Here is a 21,681-nt window from a genome sequence, read left to right on the forward strand (position 1 = left end):
TTTTTGTCTAGAAAAGCACACATCCTTAATAGATACAAAAAGAGGTACAATAATTCACCTTCACATCTGATACAGATGTTGGTTCGAGTTATGTTTGGAACTAGATACTACAGAAATCAGGCAAGATGAGCAGGACAGGAGAACCAAAACCCCTACCAGAATAACAAAGAACCAACAAAACCCCATGAAAAACAAATCAAAAACCAATAACCCCCCAGCCCCCCTCCAAAAAACCCCCAAACCTTCAAACATCCTCCAACTTTAAGCCAAACCAACCAGACAGACTCAAAAAATTCATCCATTTTCCAGCACTCATTACACAGCTCACGTTTCCCTCAGCAGGAGGGCAGCTCCAGCTTGGATGCATGGAGACGAAGCACTGCCCACAGCATCCCCTGTCCCTGAGCACACACCACTTGCTTCCTACTATGGAAGAGATGCCACCTGAAGGTGGCCAGAGAAAACTTCTGAATCAGCACTTAGGCAGCTGCATTTGACCTCATGCTGCTTAAGTTATGAAAAATGGAAAAGAAATAGCAAAATATATAGTCCCATCTTTAGCCACTCAAAATGGAATTCCCATTCTCAAAAATGGAATTTATCAAGCACTTTTATTTTATCACAGGGGCTGTTCAGAAGCAATAGGAAGCTGGATTTACAACACAGCCTTGAATATACTTTTGTATGTGTGTAGATGTGTGTGCATAAATACATAAATATGTACCAAATTATTTTTGAATGCTTAACTTGACAAATTCTCACAAGAATAATGATTTTCTTCAGGAAAAAAAATCAAGCCAAAACAAGTCTAATGTCACACTGTAAGAAGCTCAGCAATAATAGTGACAAACACACTTACCTGCCCTTTCACTGGCTCAGCTGGTGTGGGCAGCAAACTGTAGTCATGTTCTAACTCTGCACAGCACTGTTACAATAAACAAATTGCTTAAGGTAGGAATAGGAGGAGGAAGAATTAAAAAAGGTAAAAGAAGAGCACTACTACTTATTATGAGCAAAATATAAATTTATATTTTTAATTGATCTGTTTTCAGCTGTCAGGAAAATTATGCAGTTGTTTCACCTTTCTACTTTCAGCCTTTATTCTGCAGACCTTCAGGCACAAATACAGGTTTTATTCACATGCAGCTAGTGCACATTTTTGAATCTGCTCCTCTGATTCCCCTACTAGAGCAGAGGGTACATTTCAGGATACCTTATTATTCTATGTTAAATGAAGACCATGCAGACCTGAGGTATAGCATTCCTTACTAGAGATGGGTGGAAAAAAAGTCCTCCCACACCATCTCCCCCTGCCACCCTCTTCCAAACTTAAAGCATTTTTATTCAAAGCAAAGTACTCCAAAGTTATATAATTTCTAACGCATTTCCACAGAGGGGCACAAAGGTAATAATAGTATCACTGCTTATTCCAGTGCCTGGAAACTAAGAAATGCTTTATGACAAGATTCTGAACATTTGTTTAAGACAGTGTGCAGGAGAGAAGGATGATAGTGGGGGACAAATCACATCAAGACACATCAGAGAAAGCTTCCCCTCAGCCCTGTTTGAGACGATCAACAATTACAGTGAAGACCAACACCACACCTGGAAGTTTTAGCCCATTTTTCTCCAGGAGGCTGAAGAAGGAGAATAACAACAATGTGCAGATCAATACATACAGTTTACTGCCTCCAGTTATGTACATGTTAGGAAAGAAATCAGATGCTGCCAAATTATTTGGCAGTTCACCTCAGCTGGATAATGCCCCTTCCACCAGAGCACCTCCTGTGTAAGCTCACCTTTTCTCCTCCCACCAGACAGATATCATACCTGGCATAGCAACTCACAGAGTCTCCTTTGAAGCAGTTCCCATCTTAGTGTGTTAACAGTGACTATGAAGAGAAATTTCCAAGTCTTACAGGGTTCCTTTTAGTCTGACAATGAGCTTTCAGGTATTATACTGCCTTTAAACCTGACTCCTGCCTATCACACCCCCACTGCACTTTGGGTGGATAACTAATCCAGAGCACTGGTTTTTCACAAGAAAGAGGATGTTAAAAGGGCATTCTTGTTTCTGGTTTTTCACAAGAAAGAGAATGTTAAAAGTACATTCTTGTTTGTGAGTTCCAGAAAACTCCATGCACTTTTTCTTCCCTGTGTTTGTTTCCCCTTCATATAAAGGAGAGGTGGAGGAGGTACAAAATGCTGCCCCACATCACCCACGTTAAGGTGCCACAGTTCCCTGTGGAAATAGATAACTCCACTACAACTTACTGGAATAGAAGCAATTGCCCTTCCAATTTGACATCACATACAGAGGTTTTGAAATCAGTGGGATTTACACCATCCCTGGAAATATTCTTTGTCCAAGTTTGGCAATACCAGGGCCTGCTGCTGTTGATTTCTACCTTGATATGCCTGTCATAGCTTTTATCCCACAGCTCCCCCCACTCCCATCCTTGTTTTTCAGCTGTGTTTTTCCAATACCTTTCAACTTCTCTCCACATCTATTAGTTTATCTACAGAAGAATATTTCTGCAAACTACCCAAGACCTTTGAAGCCAAAGACGTAGGGTCACATGCAACTTTTCTTTCAAGACAAACTATAGTGTCACATAAAGCTGTTGGCAATGCACATTTATGCCAAGCATCAGTTACAATGCCCTGGGAAATACAGGCCTGAGGCCAGGAGTTCAGCAGGCTTAATTCAGTCAATAATTTTTCCTGTAAGCAAGTAATGCACACTCCACAATTTGCAAAGGAAAAGCCACAGGTGCTGGACTCAAACCACTGAATTTTTAACTGCCCAGCCTTTTGAGGTGTTGATGTCAGCAAGTGAGCAAGAGGCAATATAAAGTTTTCATGGTTCCATAGCAAAAGCTGCATGTGTATGAGATGCAATGACAGTTGCTTTCTACTAAAGCAGCCTAATAGCACACAGATAGTCAAAACCACCAAGCAAATAGAAGCAGCAAGCATATTGCAGAACATTAAAAAAAAAAAACCAAACAAAAAACCATCTATTTGGTACAGGAAGCTTAAAAAAAGAGGGACGACTTGTTTAGGAGTAAGGGGGGCTACTTAGGTGTGGGAACAGCATCTTCTGTAAAGGTGCCACACATGGACTTACTAATCCTTCCTCCTAGGACTGGAGATTTTGTTAGGAGGTTCTTCTACTTTTGTCCAGCCCAACACCCACTCATCAGGATCCCACCTGATTCTCAGCCCAGATGCCATGGTTACAGATCTCTTAAAGGAGAAGGAAAAATAGAACAAAAAGAAAAAAACCAAAACCACGAGACTACAGAGCATTTTATCAGATGACCCCTTCCCATATTCTTATTATTCCTCCTTGCCATAACTAAACCATCAGAGGTTGATTTACCTGTGCAAGAGTGAATGCTGGCACACTGCCAGCAGTTACTCACTTTTCTGGTCTTCCACCTTTTCTTGAAGCAACTGGCAAATGTTTGTTAAAGCTGCATTCACATCCTTAAGTTTTTGCTGCTCAGAAATGGCTTCCTCTAACTTGCATTTCAAGGATGCAGCTTCCTCACGAGCTGAGTGGAAGGCTTCAACTTGATCCTCTGCCTAAGCACAGAACAATATTTATGAAAAAAAAAAAAAAGGAAGAGAAGGAAACAAAAATAAAGCAGCCTGGATAACACAAGGAGGCTCTACAGTTCGTGTAAATGAAACCAAACTGCATCTGTTCTTTCTCAGGAAGTGATAAAGCTCCCTCTGAACTTCTGCATTTTTGCATTGGGGTGGACTGTGTATGGAAGCTATTTTTGGTGGGTTTTTTTTTTTTTTTTTTTATAAAGCCACCACAAATATGCAATGCTGCTTCTTTCATCAGCAAACTGTTGTCACCACCCCCTCAAATTTTACTTCCTCTGCTGGTTCCACTTTTGCTATCAGGCACTCCACGCCGAACACGCGATTTCCTTTCCCAAGAGCAGCCACGAGCTCTCCATAAACTTTTGTTTCTGCTTAGAAGAGACTCGACTGTCCCTTACCTTCCTGCTAGCATCCTCAAGCTGCTTTTTAGCTTTTTGCAGCTCTAAATCAAGGACTTCTGCCTGCCCAGCAGCTTCTTCTTGTAGCTGTTTGACAGCTTCTACCTCACGTTGCCTGTAGGGTGAGAGAGCACAAACCACAATCTGTTTGTGACATTTTAGAGCAGGGGATGCCCTGGAGGTGACACATACGAGCTGTCAAGACACTGCATCAAGAGCCACAGTTCAGCTGTTACATATTGCAGCTCCTCAGGATCCAGCACAAATGATTTTGTTCTTGCTAAGCACAATTCAATCCAGGAAGCAGAGGAGTTTGCTATAGTAGCTCCAGAATTGGGAATGGGATTGAGGTTTTCCTTGGTATTTCTTCCCAGCCAGCTCAATACTATAGTGGAAGCTTGTGGAACGACAGAGAACTCTCAAAAAGCAAGAGTTTAGTGGGGCAAACTATTGCAATTTAGTCAAAAGAATGCATTGTCTCATGGTTTGGCAGCAATTGTAATGGGATATGACACAAAACTTTATCAGATTAATTTCCCTGTGTTTCACTTGACAGCAAGCAGATGGCATCAGAACCAGTGTAAAAAAGATGATGGCTTTCAAGGAACCCCTTTTCCACTGCAGAAACCCTTTTCTCATGTCTACTCTAACTCACTTTTGTGTTTGTTTTTGGCTTTGTTTTCTTGTTGCTACCACCACAAAAAAATTTAATGAAGAGAGGTAGCTTTAAGAAACCAAGACATCAGTATTTTTATCAGCTCTCTTCTGACTGAAGGGAGATAATGTGGGAGGTCTACATGAATAATGTTAGCTGGCAGATAAGTCAAGCAGAAGTGCAGTACAACAGCTCTGCAGTAGCTCTGAGGGATTCAAAGCCTTAGGAAGCTGCTTACACCCCAAACCCAGGTAAAAGGCACCTGTGCAAAAATTTACATTCAGTGTAAGCTTTCTGCTATCTTCCTTCACGAGATTCAGATTAGCTGTTCTGACAAAAGAACAAATAATAAACCACACAAACTTGGCTAACTCTTTGAGTGCCTAAGGGTGAGCATGCAGAGGTTTACACCTGCTGTCTTCTGCTACCATTTTTTTTAACATCAATACTCATAGCAGGACTCATGTGCCAGCATATTAAAATTTAATATTTTCATATTTAGTGACATAGCTTATTGAAACTATGTCTTTGAGAAACAGATGCCTTATATTGTCTGATGTGAGCAATTGTTTCCCAAAGCAGTAATACCTGCAGGCATGTATTTGATGGGTCTTGTGCCTCACAGAAACCAGCAGTTTATTTAATGGTTGCACCTGCTAGACAGGCAGTGCCCTCTTGCTCTAACTGCTCAGTCTGTGGTCTCCCTGGTGTTTTCAAAGACTTCTCCAAGATCATATGTGACCTCATACACAAGCCTTAACCCCCACATGACAAACATTATGCTGAATCCAAACCCCCTCTCCAAAACAGAAGATAATTTCCTCTTTGAAAAAAGGCCCCAGAATTCAGTAAACTTTGTTTCACAAGACAAAAAACCCAAACAAAACACAAACAAAAAAGCCCCAGAAAACAGCTAAGCAACAATAAAAACCAAAACAGATATACACAAACACTTTGAAGGGGTACCTGGCAGAGAGCTCTTTTCTTAGGTGAAGTTGCTCTGTCTTGGTCCTCCTCAGGTTGCCTGCCATTCTACTAAAATCCTTATCTAGGGATTCTTTGTATTTTTCCAAGAGATGAAGTTTCTGGATCCAAAGATGTCTCTTTTCTCCTAGTTCTTGAATAAGAACCTGTTGAATTTTGAAACGGAGTTGCCATGTGGTTAGATGAGGAGCAGAGACAGAGTAAACCGAAACCCCAATTTAATGAGAATTGATTTCACTGCTTCACCTCTTTGTATCATCACCTTCACCCAGCCATACCAACAGTAAAGAGGGTGGATGATTGACAATATTTTGTAATTTATTCATAGAGCATCTGTTTTGAGTAAGGGAGAGATTGAGAAAAAGTGAAATACAGCACAATAAAGAAGAGATAAAGGTGAAATGAGTTTGCATTGCACAAAAGAGTATTTTGTGCAGTCCAGGAGGTTGAAAAACATACCTAAACTTCAGACCTGTGCCTTCTTACTCCTGAATCTGATGGGATGCAGGGACAGACAAGCTACAGTCCCATCAAGTGCTAATACTTCAAGAGCTCCAAGATCGAGCGATCCTCTCATTTTGCACAAGAAAACATAAGCTATTTTTCAGAAGGTTACTTCTAAGTCAAAACCCTCCCTTAGCTTTTCTGTGCAGCTCTAGGGCATGCAGATAGTTCCCTTCCTCTTTATTTTGTATAAAACAAGTACATAGTTAGCAAGTACTTGCTGTAAGCATGGCAGAAGATTACGCGGCACACAAAGGAGTGTTTACAACTTGCCCCAGAAAACCTCCATCACAAGATGCCCAGATACAGCAACAAAACAACATAGTTCTTTAATAAGTTACCATCTTCCAGAAAGCCCTAAAACTGATATTTTAGACTTCTGTGACTCTTCTCTCAGAGTACAACTAAAGTCCATTAGCACCTAATTGAGTTTGCATTATAGCAAAAAACAAAACAAAACCCAACCAGCAAACCACAAAACCCACTATATCCATAATTCAGCTTGTCATACATGCCTAGCAGATGAAATCTGTCCAAGAATTGTCCACAGAATGATCCAGGACAAAGGCTTGCAGTTTTACCTCTGATTTGTGGGAAGAAAAAGGGGAAGATGGTAAAAAAGAAAGTGTAAAATCACATTGCATCCTTTGTACTTCTCTGAAAAGTGACTTGCAGTATGAAGTACTGAGAAAGAAGAATCCAGATCTCTTTCTCTGACCTTGTTCAACTGAACACACAAAACACAGTCCTCAGCTTTTAAAGAATGCTTAGTGAGAACCAAATATAAAGGAAGAACGAAGTTCAGTATTCTGGGATTTTACATTAGTTCATAGGGGAAAACAGAAACATAGAAGGAGGGGCCACATTACCTACTAGCAAATTAGACTCTAATACTGTTCATGAGCTTCATGAACACCAAACATCATGCTATAAAAAGACACAAAAATAGTGTCTGAGCAATTTTTTTAGATAGGCTGACTAGGGTGATGTGGGATGTGACCATGTGCAAATGCCCACATCCTGAAGATCAGTTTCTCAGTTCAGGCAGGCAGCACGTGTTTTTAGAAGCAACATGGGTTTGGTACACAAGTGGTATAGGCTTATCAGGGCACGTGTGCCATAGTCTTATCTTCCAGCAGGAGAAGAGTGAAACATTTTTATTTTCACTGTCTATATATGCTTAAATATCCAAATATACACAAAAACACAGGAACACTTCCATTTTGTACTTTAAAACACAACTGAAAATACTAAAACACAGCAAAACATGTTCAGAGGAAGTGTTTAGGCTTCAAGTGATAGTGCATAGTCCAAGATTTAATTAATATTTCTACAACAGCTTCCTCTAAGGCTGGATGAAGCTACTTTTAAACTTTCTTTTCTTTTTTTTTTTTTATCTACTGTCCAGCTCCATATACTGAAATTCCCACATCTGGCTTTTTCTAGCAAGGTGAAGCCAGTATGTTTGATGTAAAGTCACTTCCCATAGGTCCCAGGAAGGACAGGACCTCTTATTCTTAAAGAATCTTGTTCTTCTTTTAGTCTCTAATAGTTTAGTTTCCAAATGCATAGCTCTCTAGGACCGTGATAGGATTCATTTGCCACCATCAACTCCAACTCCCCCACCAAAAGTTTCTAACTTCACCTATCTAACTGTCATATGGTCCCAACATGAATGGCAAGTTAACAAGATGTGACAGCTTTGAAGGAGGAAGCTTTTAGTCAAGATGAAGAAGTCAGAGGAATGCATGAGCCAGCAGTTTCCTAGAGTCTCCTCAAAGTCACATCAGGGGGAAGAGACCAAGATGCTTGCAAATTCTCCAAGGGGAAGCTCTCAGGATTTATGCAAAAAACCTTAAAAAGCTGGCTACCTGAGTGGCTCCAGTGATTGCTCCTGCTCACCCAGGAAAGAGGAGGAAGGCCAGCTACAACATTTTGCAGCAGTAGAGGAAAAGGGTGGCTTTCTGCTTAAAAGTCAGGATCTTAAAGCAGTGCATACTGTGGTGACAGCTGCTATTACCCAGCTGGGATGAACTGAGGGGGTTATCTCTCAAGAAGCTAAAAAGCAGCATTAATATACAAATCAGTGGTGTTTTATGTAGCAGTGTTCCTAGCAACAGAGGACTGAGAAGGAGCAGGTCACAGAAAAACCTATATCCTGTCGATAGGATCCAGAGATGAAAGTCACAGAAACTGTGCTGGGATGTGATAGGGGAGGAGGGAACAAGAGGAAGAGAATTGAACTGTGTCCACAGAGAACTCCTACCACATGGGGAAGTTATTCTTGCCAGTTACCTTGAACACAAGTCTTCACTTTCAAGGATCACAAGAAGCATGAGAAATCGGAAAAATCCAATATGCAAGATTGTTTTGTAAAATACGTTTTTGTAGAAACTTTTCCTGGGGATTATACCCAGCAAAAGCAGAAATCTTTGCCTTTCAAAAGAAAGCAAGACCTATGAAGTTTGTAATTTGGAACTCTGGTCATAAACCTACCTCCCTTTTCCCCTCAAAGGCAAAACCTTCTACTATTGTAGTGAGATTCAGAGCACAGAATAAAATAGGTGCTTGAGGAATACAGAAACATGTAGAGGAAAGCTTCATAGCCCACGCAGTATGGAACTTCCATCCAACTTCATTTTCTTCTTGAAATAAACTTGTTTCACCTACTACCCTTTCCTTCAAGCATTGCTTTAACAAATGAACTCTTGCACAAGTCAAGTCAGAAAAATCATTTGAGTGAAAAGCAATCATGCCCTTCCTCCTGAAAAACAAAACAAAACAAACTTACAGAAGTTATGTATCTCCATGCAGCCATCTCTGATCCCTAAACAGACTGCTTTGATCTCAGGTAATTAATATACGTAGCACACTGAAGTCAGATACCCACAATAAGTTTTTGCACAGCCCCACTATTTCATAAAATATCTTTAGAGAAACTAGAACTCACCACAAGTTTTCTCTCCCACTCATGCTGCATGTTCACATCAGGATCTTTTACCCATTGTAAACAAGTCATGACAAGCTTCTCTGCTTCAAAGGCTTCCTCTTGCTGAAAAACAAACGCAGAACATCCTAAAACCAAAGAAGAACCCTACCTCCCCCCCAGATATCCAGAACCCCCAAACCATGGCATTTCTAGTACTAGCCTGACCCCAAACTGCCCAGAATTACCCAGGTTACAAGTGACAGTGTTCAAGCATTTGCCAAGTGATATTGTTAGAGTAAGTATGGTTCCCCCTCCCCTCCATCTCCAAAGGAGCTATTATTTTTTCAAAAGGAGTAACATGATCTGCTTTATCAAATGCTTGGAGAAACTTTAACTGAAAGGCTGATAGGAGACCCCATTCTTCTTTACATAAGCTCTGCCACTGACCAGGCTTTGCATGATAGTCTTAAATTTTTCTCCTGCATACTCAGGTCCCTGAAGTAAAAGAAGCACTTCATGGTCCAGTGTTTCATCCAGGGATGTCCATTCAGTCTTGCTAATCTTTGAAGAGATGGAAGAGCCAGCTAGCTTATTTTGACATCTCCTTATTACAAACCAGCATCAGTGACATTTAAAAAATTTTTTTAAGTATCCCTGCATTGTATTTACCAGAAGGTCAGAGTTACTGAAACCTGAAGTCTGTAAAAGCTTTTCAAAACCATCACGTCATGAGGATTGTTTAAAAAAAAAAAAAAAAAAAAAAAAAGAAAAGCCAGCCAAGCTACTGAGTGATCCACTGTAAATTTTCATGCCAGGAGTAGACAAGAGGAAGTCAGTAATTAGTTATCTTTGTTCAGAAAAGGTTTTACCAATCTGATGAATCATGTCTCAATGCTGCATCTGAGAGGTAAACAGAGAGTGAGTCACTGTGGCTGTGGGGAGCTGCAGCAGGGGACAATACATTACCTTTGAAACAGGGCTGCCTAGTCAGGTAGGCATCTCGTTTCTGGGCCTCTAGCTTTAAGTCCATTAGCAGATTTATTATTTTTCTTTTTGTTATAAATGCACCACATACATAAGCAAGTAGCAGAAAGGTGAAGGCCTAACAAGAAAAATCACTGCAATAGCAAGTTTTTTATCAGCTCTGCTGTACAGCTTGCACCTGAAGGGAAGACAGACCTGCTAGGAAGGATGAGACTCCATGGAATGTCATTATGGAAATGGGCAGAGAATAGCTCTGAGAAACTGAACCAAAAAAATCAACTGTACATGCAAGTAATTTTTTTTCTGGATCTCAAATGGGATGCTGAAAAACTCCAAGAACAGTACATTAGAGAACAAACTTCCAGTGTCACGTGAAGTGTCTGATCAAAAGTGTAGATCCCCAAAGTCACCAAACCACCTGCCCTGTGTTCTGCAGAGGACATAAGGGACACCAGGACCCCAAAGCAAGAGGCTCAACTGCAGTACTAAAGTTTTGTCAGCCTATGCCAGACATCAGAAGGATGGCTCTCCTGTCCTCCTGAGTCACTATCCAAAGACCTCATGGGTAAAAAAAGAAAAAAGCTGGAGAGAACTTCTAAAGATCAGGCTTCATTGTATCTGCTGAGGGGCAAGCAAACAGTACCTACAGAGTTTCTAAAGAATAAATTGGATGAAAACTCAACAGCCTTGTCATTCTGCTTACTCTGATGATTAATTTTTTTTTACTACAATGGAGTTCAACAAAACAGAACTTTCTCCTGCAGTTGAAAACCATTGTTCATGTCTGGTGTAGGCAGCACAAGAAGAAACACTGACTTTCCTCAATATAGTAGCCTTTTCTATATTTGAAAACTTATCTTCTATCAGTCTGTTCTTCTGTCAGCTAAATACATGACCCTAGGTTTTCCAGATTTACTTTTTAGGCCTCAGTTTTTAGACCCTCTGAGTATTTTATTTGCTTTTGTTTGGACTTGCTCCAACATACTTGGGACAATATTGTAACCATTACATTCTACGCTTTCGTGCTAGAACTAAGGGCTCTGAATTCCAGGGTTATCTTGTGATCTACAGGGAATGAGCTTTGTTCTTCCTTTAGTGATGCAAGACAACTGGAATGACATTAAGTAAAGAACTGATTCATACCTCAGAAGACTGAGCAAGCTCCAGTTCACAGAGCAGTGAATTCGTCCCTTCAGGAATATTACTGTTAAATTTATACAACAGTGGGAAACTCAACCCATTTCTAAAAGAAATAACAACAATAAAATTAAATGTCAGCCCTTTTCAATTCCAATGAACTGTATTTCCTAGGATTTGTTCACAATACTCACGAGATCAGCTCTTGCTGCATGTGTTGCATGTTCTCCAGAAGCTTATTTTTATCTGCCCGCAAAGTCTAAAATGTACATCAGACCTGGTTAGAGTGTTAGCTTGGGGTGCAGAATAGGCATAGGATATGCATGCTTTCCCCTCATATAGTTAAAAAAAAACTAAACTCCATCCCATACCTCTATTATTGAGGAATACTCCACAATGGTTAACTTCAGCTCTTTGATGTCCTGTTCTTTCTGCAGAGAAAAAGAACCCTTGAAGAACACAACCCAACAACAAGCACACTCAGGTGCATTTGTAATACTTACAGATAGGATGCTTGGTAACAAAAGTAACACTATACTTAGTCCTACTTTGTGGCAGTAAGCTATAGGATTTAGATGTAAGCAACAACCTAATTATATAACAAAGCTGCAAATTTGAAAGATACAGTCACCTTGCACATTGATTAACATCAAGCACTCAAAAGACCTTAATAAGGACATAGAAAAACTCTTGCCAGTCACTACATTTTAATTTATTACTTTCCTGGTTCTGTAGCAGCAGCAGCAGATTAAACTAGACAGAAACACTCTAGTTCCAGCTGAAAACTTGGACTGCATTATGCCTTCCATGGATTAAGCCCAACTGACCCTTAAAACAAGTTGCAGTGTTCTGACTTTACTCTTAATAGTTTTCATGGTGAAAGAACAGAGCGTACTGGTTTGCAAATGAAACACCACTTCATAGAAGGTCTGAGAGAGAACGTATTACTCCTTATGGTAAGTCTGAGGAGTTAGTAACCTTAGTAGCTTCCTTAGCATCACAAACTAGTAATTGGCTTCAGTCATGTTGTGCCATTATAATCAAAGGCTATTTACAAAAGTAACTAATCTAGAGAATGCCAACTGCCTTACATAGTCATGTTTCTTTGTTTTCTAAAATAAAATACAAGTCTGAAGACATCAGAAATATTCACTCTGCAACAAAACCTAGGATATTACACCTCAGTAATAAGAAAAGAAAAATTTCCTTTTCCTTTGGGCTCTGATTCACCATTTCTAGTTTGGCACAAAAATTAAGCAATTAAAGTAAAAGATATGAAGGGAAAGATCTTCAGCATGTACATTTTACCAGCTGTTGAAGAAAGTCTTTAGAAGTTTCCGTATATTATTCTGAAGTTTTAAGATAGGTTTTTTGTTTATGTGTGTGTGTTTGTTGGGGAAGGTGGGGAGTAGTTTTTTTGTTTGGGTTTTTTTGAGGTTGAGAGAGTTTTTTGTGTGGTGTTTTTCATTTTTTCTAAGAAGAGCAAAATCCTGAAACCTTTCATTATGCTGACTCATAATCAGGTCCTCAAGCAGATCTCGCCTACTTTGGAGCCATTTATAGGATTGGGTTCTGTAGTGTGAGAACAGTAGAAATGAAAGTCCCACAGCAAAAACTATTGCCTTGCCTTATTACAAATCACCCCAGCCAGTCTTTTCAGTCAAGATGGGAATGAAGTAAAAGCAACCAACCTGGATCAGACTTGCTTCTTTATTCACCAGAGTGCCCTCATAGACATGTACTTGGATCTAAAGAGTGAAAAGATCAAAAATAATCCAGTCATCAGTATGCACTGTAATACAAGCTTGTTTCTATCTCCTGCTTAAAAGGGAAAAAGGGTATGAACATTCCTTGCTTAGAAAAATCAAGATATTCTTTTGATACTTTGCCTGGTGTGCTCAAAGTTAAAATCTTGCATGCAGCTAGAAGTGAAAACATTTTCAGCTTTCACAGTCACTTTTCTTGCCTCTTGTCTACCTAGGCTAATATCAACAACATCAGCCAAAACATGACTTCTCAATATATTTTCTCATATAGGGGGGAAATGTTTATGAAAATTTTGGCTCAGAAGAAAGAGTGAAACTGTGCCCAGTTCTTAGCCTCCACAGAGCAGATTTCTTAGACAAAGCTATGGCACTGTCCAGGCTCTGATTGTGCTGCAGTTCTTTAATACAGACAAGTTCTGTCTACCTTCCAGAAGTAAAAAAAATTCACCAAAATAGACCGAAGTTAACTATAGGCTGTCCTTTTTTTCCTCCTAGAGCTGAAAGGCTTACTTGAAGCTCTGCTGCATTTTTAGTTAGCTCCAAAATCTTCTGTTGAAGTCCGTCAGCATCCATGCTATTCCTAATATTCTGAACAAGAAACAATGTTTAGGCACAGCTGAATGGATTGACAGCTTCTTCTTGAAGAAACCAAGCGAAATGACATCTCCACCCCCAAGCTGCTGCCTACTCTGAAGCACCACCAGCACTTATACACATACAATGTATGTTCTTGCCCCACCAAAACTGTTCCTGCTACTTTGTCTCCCATTTCTCCAGTACACTTAAAAGAAAAATCTCAAAACATGATTTATAAGCACTATCAGACCTGGAATGCTAAAGATAAGTTTTGGACTGGCACACCATGGAATTGTTTTTTGAAAGATGCAGTATAATTCTGCTTAGAATTCCAAATTTTTTGAAAAGAGTAAATCTTGAGCATGGTAAACATGCAAAGAGCAATGACTACCAAGTTTCTATAGCAGATAAAATATTCCTGAAGCCATGAGGTACTTCTTTTCATTACTATATGATTTAACCTGCTTCTGTTTCACCCTAAACAGTCTAATATCCAGACTGCAAGCAAGTATTGAAACATATTACACCTGAAAAATGGGCTTGTTTAAGAAAGAAAAAAGGGTGCCTAGAGATACAGCTCCATTAGCAGTAAATTCTCTACCAGTCTTCTGTAGGCCCTTGCCCAGGGTCAATGGAGCCATGTGTGAGCAGAGCCCTCAGCCACCTTGTATTTGAGGTGTAGCTCTGTACAGGGCTCCTCCTTTGGGTCATAAAGCAGTAAATATGAAATGAAAATATATTAGATGGAAATTGCTTCAATAGAGAGCTTGTATACTTATAGTTGTATTAACCAGAAATAGTTGGAATTTGGCTCTAAAGCTTTGAAAAAGAGTGGAAAAAAAATCTGTTTGTCCCCCATACTTTATGAGTCTCATATCCTTACTTATCCAGCAAATGGAAAGTCTGAAGCACAGTGCAGCTTCAAGATAGAAAGCTTTATGGTAAGTCATGCTTGTAAAATGTAAGATATGCTGATAACCTAATTAGCAGCATGTCAGGCTTCAAAGTCTGGCAAACATTTCATTTCTTCATGAAGCAAGCTTTTAAACTAGATAACACATACTTGTAACACCATTATTTATTTTACCTCTTCCTGAAGAGAAGTAATTTTCATGATGAGAGACTGAGTTTCTTTTTCCTGATCAGGTTTATAAAAAAAACCAGAACCAACAACAACAACAAAGGAAAAAAAAAGAAAGGATAAAAAGGTTGGTTTTAGCATGTCAGGTTCAATATTCAAAATCAAGCTAAGCCAAAAAGCAACAGACCAAAAAGCAACACATCCATCACCCAATATGAAGCTGTGGTGTTGCATTCCTTTGCTTCAGAGAATATAGCAAAAAGCGGAGTGCTGTGGCTGGGTCCGCCTCAGGAACCCTCAGCTGAAGGGTTTGACACAGTAATTTCAAATCAGAGAACTCAGACCATTAGATAATAGAAAGGAGGGTACTCAAGGCTAGAGTGAGCAAGTCTTGTTATGCTCTTATTTAAGCTAAGACAAATCTGGAAAGCCTGTGTGCTACACTACACTTTTTTTTTTTTTTCTATCAGGCATAAGGAAAGGTAGTAGTATTCCCCTTGTTTCCTCCACAGCATAGGGAAGAGTAACCTAGGGACTTAAAAGCACAACTGCAAAGCTTCTAATAATATTTCTCTCTCCCACCCCACCTCCTTCTTGCGAGGATAATTATGCATTTCATCTCATATTAAAGCAACACAAAAATATACACACACTGCAGTAGGATAACACAAAAAATTTAAATCTCGTGTTCTTGCTCAGCATGGAAGACTTTTTTGATTTCTAAATACTCATCATTAGCAGTGCACAGAGTTATGGGACACCAATTTAGAGCTACTCTCACACGGCAAGATGCAGACACAGCACTGTAGTGTGAACAGCACATGTGGTAGTAACACAAACCTATATTCTGCAGAAAGCTTCTGATCTGGAAACAGCTGCTAAAGCTGCAGCCACATCAGCTTGGTTATCAGACTGCTTTACATCTCCTACAACCACACAGGTTCTGCTACTCAGACAGCTGGGGTGCAATTCATATCCTCTCATGTAGGCAGCTCATGCCCTCTGAGACACATCTGGCTTCCAGCTGTCACTTTAGAGTGACCAGGTTCCTGATAAGCCCTTATCATATCTGCCAGGCCACATGGACATTGACAGTAACCTAGAGATATTTTGGAGAATGGTTCTCTTTTGGGGACCTCTGAACCAGGTCTCATGTGTCTGCTGATTGGAGAAAAGTTGTGTGGGTTTCCACCAGACCACCAACAACTTCAAAGATGACAGCACTCAGCACTTCAGAGCTCTTCCCTTAATAGTAATTATATGCAAGACTGTCCCTTTTGCTTTCTTCATTGTAACTGACAATAGTTAAAAGAGACTTCCATGCAAAAAATTCAGTATTTTTATAACACAGATAGATCACATTTCAAACATTCACAAAAAGTCTCAGAAATGAGGGCACCTACTAGCTGTTTATTCTGGCAGAGAATCTCTTGTCTCTTCTCTTCTGACAGGTTCAGGTTGGCTTTTGCTTCTTCTAGTTCTTCTTCCAGTGACTTGGCTTTCAGCACAGAATGCTGGATGCTGTATGAGGGGGGGGGGGGGAAATAAATCCAGAAAAATCTTCAGTGAGTTACGTGTGTTATTGAGATGGTCTTGAAATACCAAAAAGAGTATTTTCAGAAGTCACCAGGGACTTAGTCTTTGGCACAGATATTTAACAGAAGAGCAAGTTTAAGCCCTTCATTTTTGTCCAGTAAGCAAAAGCTCATGGATTTTTCCTCCTGCAAGGCTCATGGACTTACCCCTTCTGCTCTCACAGAAAGGGTTGAAACCCCAGGCAAACATAGCATCCAAGATAACATGCTTTTATGTGCATCCACCTAACAGTCTAGCTTACTACAGTCAAATATATCAGGTTACCTGAGCTCAAACTCATCTTTACAATACTTCATTGTTAGCAGTTATGAAAAAGTCATCTCAGTTCAGTTTTCAAGGATCAGTTTTGCATAGTTTTCTTATCCTGATCCAATACCTTACACAAAATATATTTAACCACCAGGGCAAAGCCCTTTCCTCTCTAGCTTTAGGCTCAGAGCACCCCAGAGTTCAACCAGAGGGCATACATCCCATGACAGCTCTGCTGCAGGACTCTTGCCTCAGTCTGCCCAGAAGATACTGAGAATGGTTTGGCACTCAGCAACTACATCCCATTTGAATTCATTGAGTCAAATGAGTATTGTGAACTCACTGTAAGTCACTCTTTGCCATGGCACTGATGGATCCTCAGCCTGCAACAACCTAAGCCAGTGAGACAAATCACTCCAGTTCCTCAAGGACCTAGCAAAATGGCCCTTATGTTCTTATACCCCCTCTGCTTGTCAGCAAGTGTTTAGTTTAGGATTAGAAGCCTATAATAATTTTAAAATTATCATTATTGTTTTTTTAATTTAATTTTATTTTATTTTAATTTAATTTAATTTTAATTTATTTTGCTTGTCTTTTTGATCTTGGCTCACACTAAGATTTTTGCCCAGCACCTCATGCTGCAAGAGCCAGGCTATAAGATAAATGACTGATTTGATAACAATCAGGAGGCACAGAAGAGCACAATCAGGCAAGATGGTTTAACCTTACAGATACTACATTAAGTCAAGAAAGTTGCTGTCACAAGGCACCGATGATGCTAAAAAGCATAAAACAAGGCTGGACCACTTGGAATAAGATAGGTCTGCCCATAGCCATTACATAGGACCCTGGTGCCATCAGGGTCTCCCACCTTTTTATTTGTTGACGTAGAGCCTCATTATCTGCCAATAGCTTATTGTTGGTCTCATCCACAGCTTCCAGTGTGAGCTTCAGCTTGTTGTTCTCTTCCTGAAGCTTCTGGTTGTTGTACTGCAGGTCTGCCACACAGATTATCAAGTCAGAAGTCTCCCTGTTCCAGTAATAAAAGTCAGGAAAGATTGAGAAAGGTGATTTGATCTAATTTAGACTTTTTAAAAATCCTAATGGCAGGCTGCACTGATAGAGAGGTGAGAGGAGAGCCCACAGAGGACTTGTAATGCTGTGATTTGTACAGTGATTTGTTCTGCACAGAGATATCTGATCTGCCCATCAGTTCTAAGTCTATGGACACCAGGAACTGCTTTGTTTTAAAGCACCTTTTAGAATGCTTCCTGCAACTGGAGTATACCACCAGACATGTGCTACATCTGGACATCTGCATGACAGTATCTCAAGCCTTTGTTAATCACCTCTTAGCATAAAAGTACTGGTGGTGCATCACCAGATGGAAAACATCAGAAAACAGATCTAAAAATTTTTAACTTCTGCATTTTCTGCCTAGTCATCTTTTAAACTTCTGGTGTTTATGAAGTGTTCTGCTAGTAACAGAATCCAAGTCAGAGCCATGTGCAAAAAATAAAAAGCCAAACAAAACTAAGGTCCAGATTTTTAGATTATAATTTCTATTGTAATTTACCTGAGAATTTGGGGAGAGAAGGAACGAGTTAATAAGAGAAGAGAAACAGAAAAACACATGGAACTGGAAAGGCAAACGGACACAAGAAGAACCAAGGTATCAGTAGGAAAAATTCATGGTTTGTTTTTAGGCTTGAGCAGAAACTGTGAAGAAGAACATGGTATCCTCTAAAGCTACTGCAAAATGAGGTCAGCAATAGAAACTCTACCAAGCCAGTTTTCTGAAACTGTGGTTCTAGGAATTGTTCAACTAATCAAAAACTAGGAGTACTAAATTCTGAGAAAGAATTACTTGAATAGACTTACATGTCTCCTCTAGACACATCACCCCCAAAGGCCTCCAAGCTTCCTGATGTAACATTCATCCGGACATGTGTCTTTTTTGCTGGAAAAAAGGGGGGGGTGTGTTTCATTATAGAGCAAGAAAACATTGTTTTCCTGAATAAAAGAATAAGATGGTCCGCACCATCAGAGGTGTTCTTATGCGCTTGCAGCTCCAGATCTTCCATGCCTGCAGCTGGTTCCTCAGTGGCATCATCTTCCCTGAAGCAACAGAGCACCAAGGGCTATAAAATCAGTATTATACTGGCTTGCTTACCAATTTTGTAAGACTTAAAAGCTTTCAGCCAAAACCCACCCAGTGATCACAATGTCCTGATACCATCTTTGTTCCATCATATGGAAGGCACAAGCCCCAGGACAATGTTCTACTCTCCTGTCTTCACAGAGGCTTTTATGACATAGATTGATAAAAAGCTGTTACCATTTTCTCTTACAGTCTTCAATCCACTCCTTCATGATGGCATGATATGTTTTCAGGTCCACAGAGACATCTTTCTTATCTGGGTCAAGCATGTTGAACAGATCTTCAAGACCACTGTCTTCTGATTCCCGACTTGTTGTATGTCTCAAATAATCAACTATCTTGGAAACTGCTACTTTTCCTGAAATAGACACAGGGATCCACGTTTCAGACTCTGAAGTCTAGTAGGCTGTTCTGGAAAGCTGTGAAAGGACATGCAACTAATCTGCACCAGTGTGTTTTCAATTGCCCCCAAGAGCTGTAGAAAAACAACTGATCCCTGTAGTTCCAATGTGACTTGGAGAGGAGCAGCTATCTAATACAGGAGTGTGCAAGTCCACTTTACTAGTTTTGTGGATTTCAGTTTAATAAGAGCAAACCTGGCACATTTACTATGCTTTTTTTTTTTTCACTACTTTTTTTTTTTACTATGCTTTACTTTTAGGTCTCATCAAGTTGGGCAAACCTTGTGGCTGTCATTACCTTGCTCTGCTGGATGACTCCTTTCACTACCACATTTTATTTATTCATGTTTGAGATGGAACTCAGAGGAATTCTCTTGCTCCAAAATTTCCCAAAGTTCTCTTTTTTAACAAGAAAAAGCTTACGAAATAAAGTAATTTCTTTTTAAAGTCGATTGCATGTTGCACCTCTAATTCCTCTGCACTAAAATACAGCAAAATCAGCTGAGGGGGGGGAGGAGGAGGGAAGACACCACACAAAAGGAGCACAGATGTTTGTTCTGCATCTGCCACCATACAGCCACCTCAGGGAGCTCATCAGACACAGATTAGCATGGCTCAGGAGTTGTAACACACACTAGGCCTTGAAAATTTGTTTAGAGGAGAATAAACTGGAGTAATAAAAAAGAAAGTCATGAGCAAACCTGTATGATCTAAATCACATGCATAGAAGATAGTGGTCAGTAGGTCTTCTTCACAGATCAAGCTCACATCATACATGTTCTCAGCTTTGTACCACAGTGACTGCTTCTGTCCTATAGAGAAGTTTTGTTATTCTGTTATTTTTGTTATTCTGTTTTGTTATTCAGAATATTTTGTTATTCTGTTATTGTTATCTTTATTTATTCATAGGAACTTTCAGGCACCACAGTTTGCAACTGCATTATGTTTGTCATAGCATAAGCACACAGAATACCAAAGCTAAAATAACACTTTATCTTTTTAAAAAATAATTAAAACAATTAAATATTTTTAAATAATTTAATTCTTTTAAAATAATAATAAGAAATAAGCCAAAATACTAAACCAAGAAACCAGGTCCCCCCACAACAAAACCGAGCTTTTGCTGCCAAATAACACTAGCAACTTCTCCAAGCTGGAGCTTCTTGACTTTGGAACCAGTTTATGCATCTACTTCCACACCTGCATTTTTGACAACTCTGGCTACTCTTTTGCATCAAGTAAACACATAAACCAGAACATTTTTAGAGGCAAGCAATTTTTTCCCTTTCTCTCCAGATATATTTCCCTATTTCTCCAGATATATCTGACCATAGTCAGATTAAGAAAACAATACGTAAAAAACCCAAAACAGCCCATAGAATCCAAACAAAAAACACACTCAAACTCGCATAAATTTTTCTCTCAAAGACAGACTAAATTAAAAGTCAAATCTCTTTTCCAAAAAAAAAAAAAAAAAAAAAAAAAGGAATTAGTAAATCTGAAGGAGTTTTTGATGGCGCTTATTATTGCTTCACTTTTTACATTCAGGTTACTATTTTTTAAAGAAAAGTTAAAAAATTACTCAGCTCTTTTTGTAGTCTTATTGAACTTGAGTGATTCTAAAATATAACAGTAGTAACTTAAGTAGTAAATAAACGTCATCTGTGTAAGCTGTACATTTGAATGTTTAGGATTTTGGAGGGGTCTTTTTACCAAGGCTTTTACCTCTTTCATTGAAAGATTATCTCTTTGGCAAGGGAGATGGGATCATGGCACTTTCTGGCTTTTTTTCAGATGTGAAGAAATATAAGTTTGGACTTGATGTAAGGTACTTCTGCTCACAAGGCATATATTTAGATTTAATACTTGATAAAGCACTCTGTTTGCTCTGGGTGTTGGCCTCTCTGGACCTGAAGTAGGCTGGAGAATAGTCCTCCACAGTGCATACTGGTACCCACGAGTTGCTGGATCTGTCTTCACTCCTAATGATTGAATATGTTGCATTTGCAGAACAGAACTCAGTGATATGCCTGATACAAGGTGACAGCAACTGCAAGTCTGCAGAGAAAATACCATCAGCACTTGGACTGATTAAATGTGGGCCAGTACTACTATGAATTCTACGAGTTCTTTTCTTCAGTATTTCTTCTAGATTTTTTTTGACGTTGCACTGTGGGCTGTCAAAGTCCTGGGACTGAAATTTTGGTATCTGCAAAGCAGGGTTAGAGACTTGGTCCATCATTTGGATAGACTTGATCTTTCTGCATATACTGTCCACGGGGTTATGATGCCTCTTCTTAGTTCCATGTTTTGAAGACATTATCAGTTCACCTCTTCTGCAAAGTATCTGGAAAGAATAGGGAGAAAATATAAGAGTCAGGATGATCAATATGCACCTATCCTCTGTGATATTTTCCCCTTCAGTAGACACTTTGGAGCTTTGATTTCAAGTGATTTGAAAAATCCTTGGTTCACATACCAACTGTGACAGAAACCTTTAGTCACAATGGAAACAGAAGTGATGGAAATCAGAAGAAACGAGAAGTGATGTGGATCTGTAAAATATAGGAAGGAAGCAAAGGAGGACACGGGGAGGACAAGTCTCTCCTACATCTACAGGCATCATCAGCTTCTGATCT

At 39.5% G+C, this 21,681-nt stretch overlaps 1 protein-coding gene across 1 annotated transcript in view; it reads right to left on the minus strand.

The window, feature by feature from the left end:
- Window positions 1-21,362, minus strand: part of LRMP (lymphoid restricted membrane protein) — a 37,339-nt gene extending 15,977 nt beyond the window's left edge. Inside the window, 20 exon segments of the mRNA XM_030469569.1 lie at window positions 860-925; window positions 1,831-1,892; window positions 3,429-3,591; window positions 4,020-4,134; window positions 5,641-5,804; window positions 9,113-9,214; window positions 9,521-9,652; window positions 11,219-11,318; window positions 11,407-11,471; window positions 11,584-11,643; window positions 12,904-12,960; window positions 13,489-13,566; window positions 14,642-14,692; window positions 16,039-16,156; window positions 17,352-17,510; window positions 18,362-18,440; window positions 18,522-18,598; window positions 18,819-18,999; window positions 19,744-19,854; window positions 20,768-21,362. Of these exon segments, the coding sequence (XP_030325429.1) occupies window positions 860-925; window positions 1,831-1,892; window positions 3,429-3,591; window positions 4,020-4,134; window positions 5,641-5,804; window positions 9,113-9,214; window positions 9,521-9,652; window positions 11,219-11,318; window positions 11,407-11,471; window positions 11,584-11,643; window positions 12,904-12,960; window positions 13,489-13,566; window positions 14,642-14,692; window positions 16,039-16,156; window positions 17,352-17,510; window positions 18,362-18,440; window positions 18,522-18,598; window positions 18,819-18,999; window positions 19,744-19,854; window positions 20,768-21,362 (2,535 nt within the window).
- Between the last annotated feature and the right edge of the window lie 319 nt (window positions 21,363-21,681).

Source organism: Calypte anna, chromosome 1 (assembly GCF_003957555.1).
Source record: "Calypte anna isolate BGI_N300 chromosome 1, bCalAnn1_v1.p, whole genome shotgun sequence".
NCBI lineage: Eukaryota > Metazoa > Chordata > Aves > Apodiformes > Trochilidae > Calypte > Calypte anna.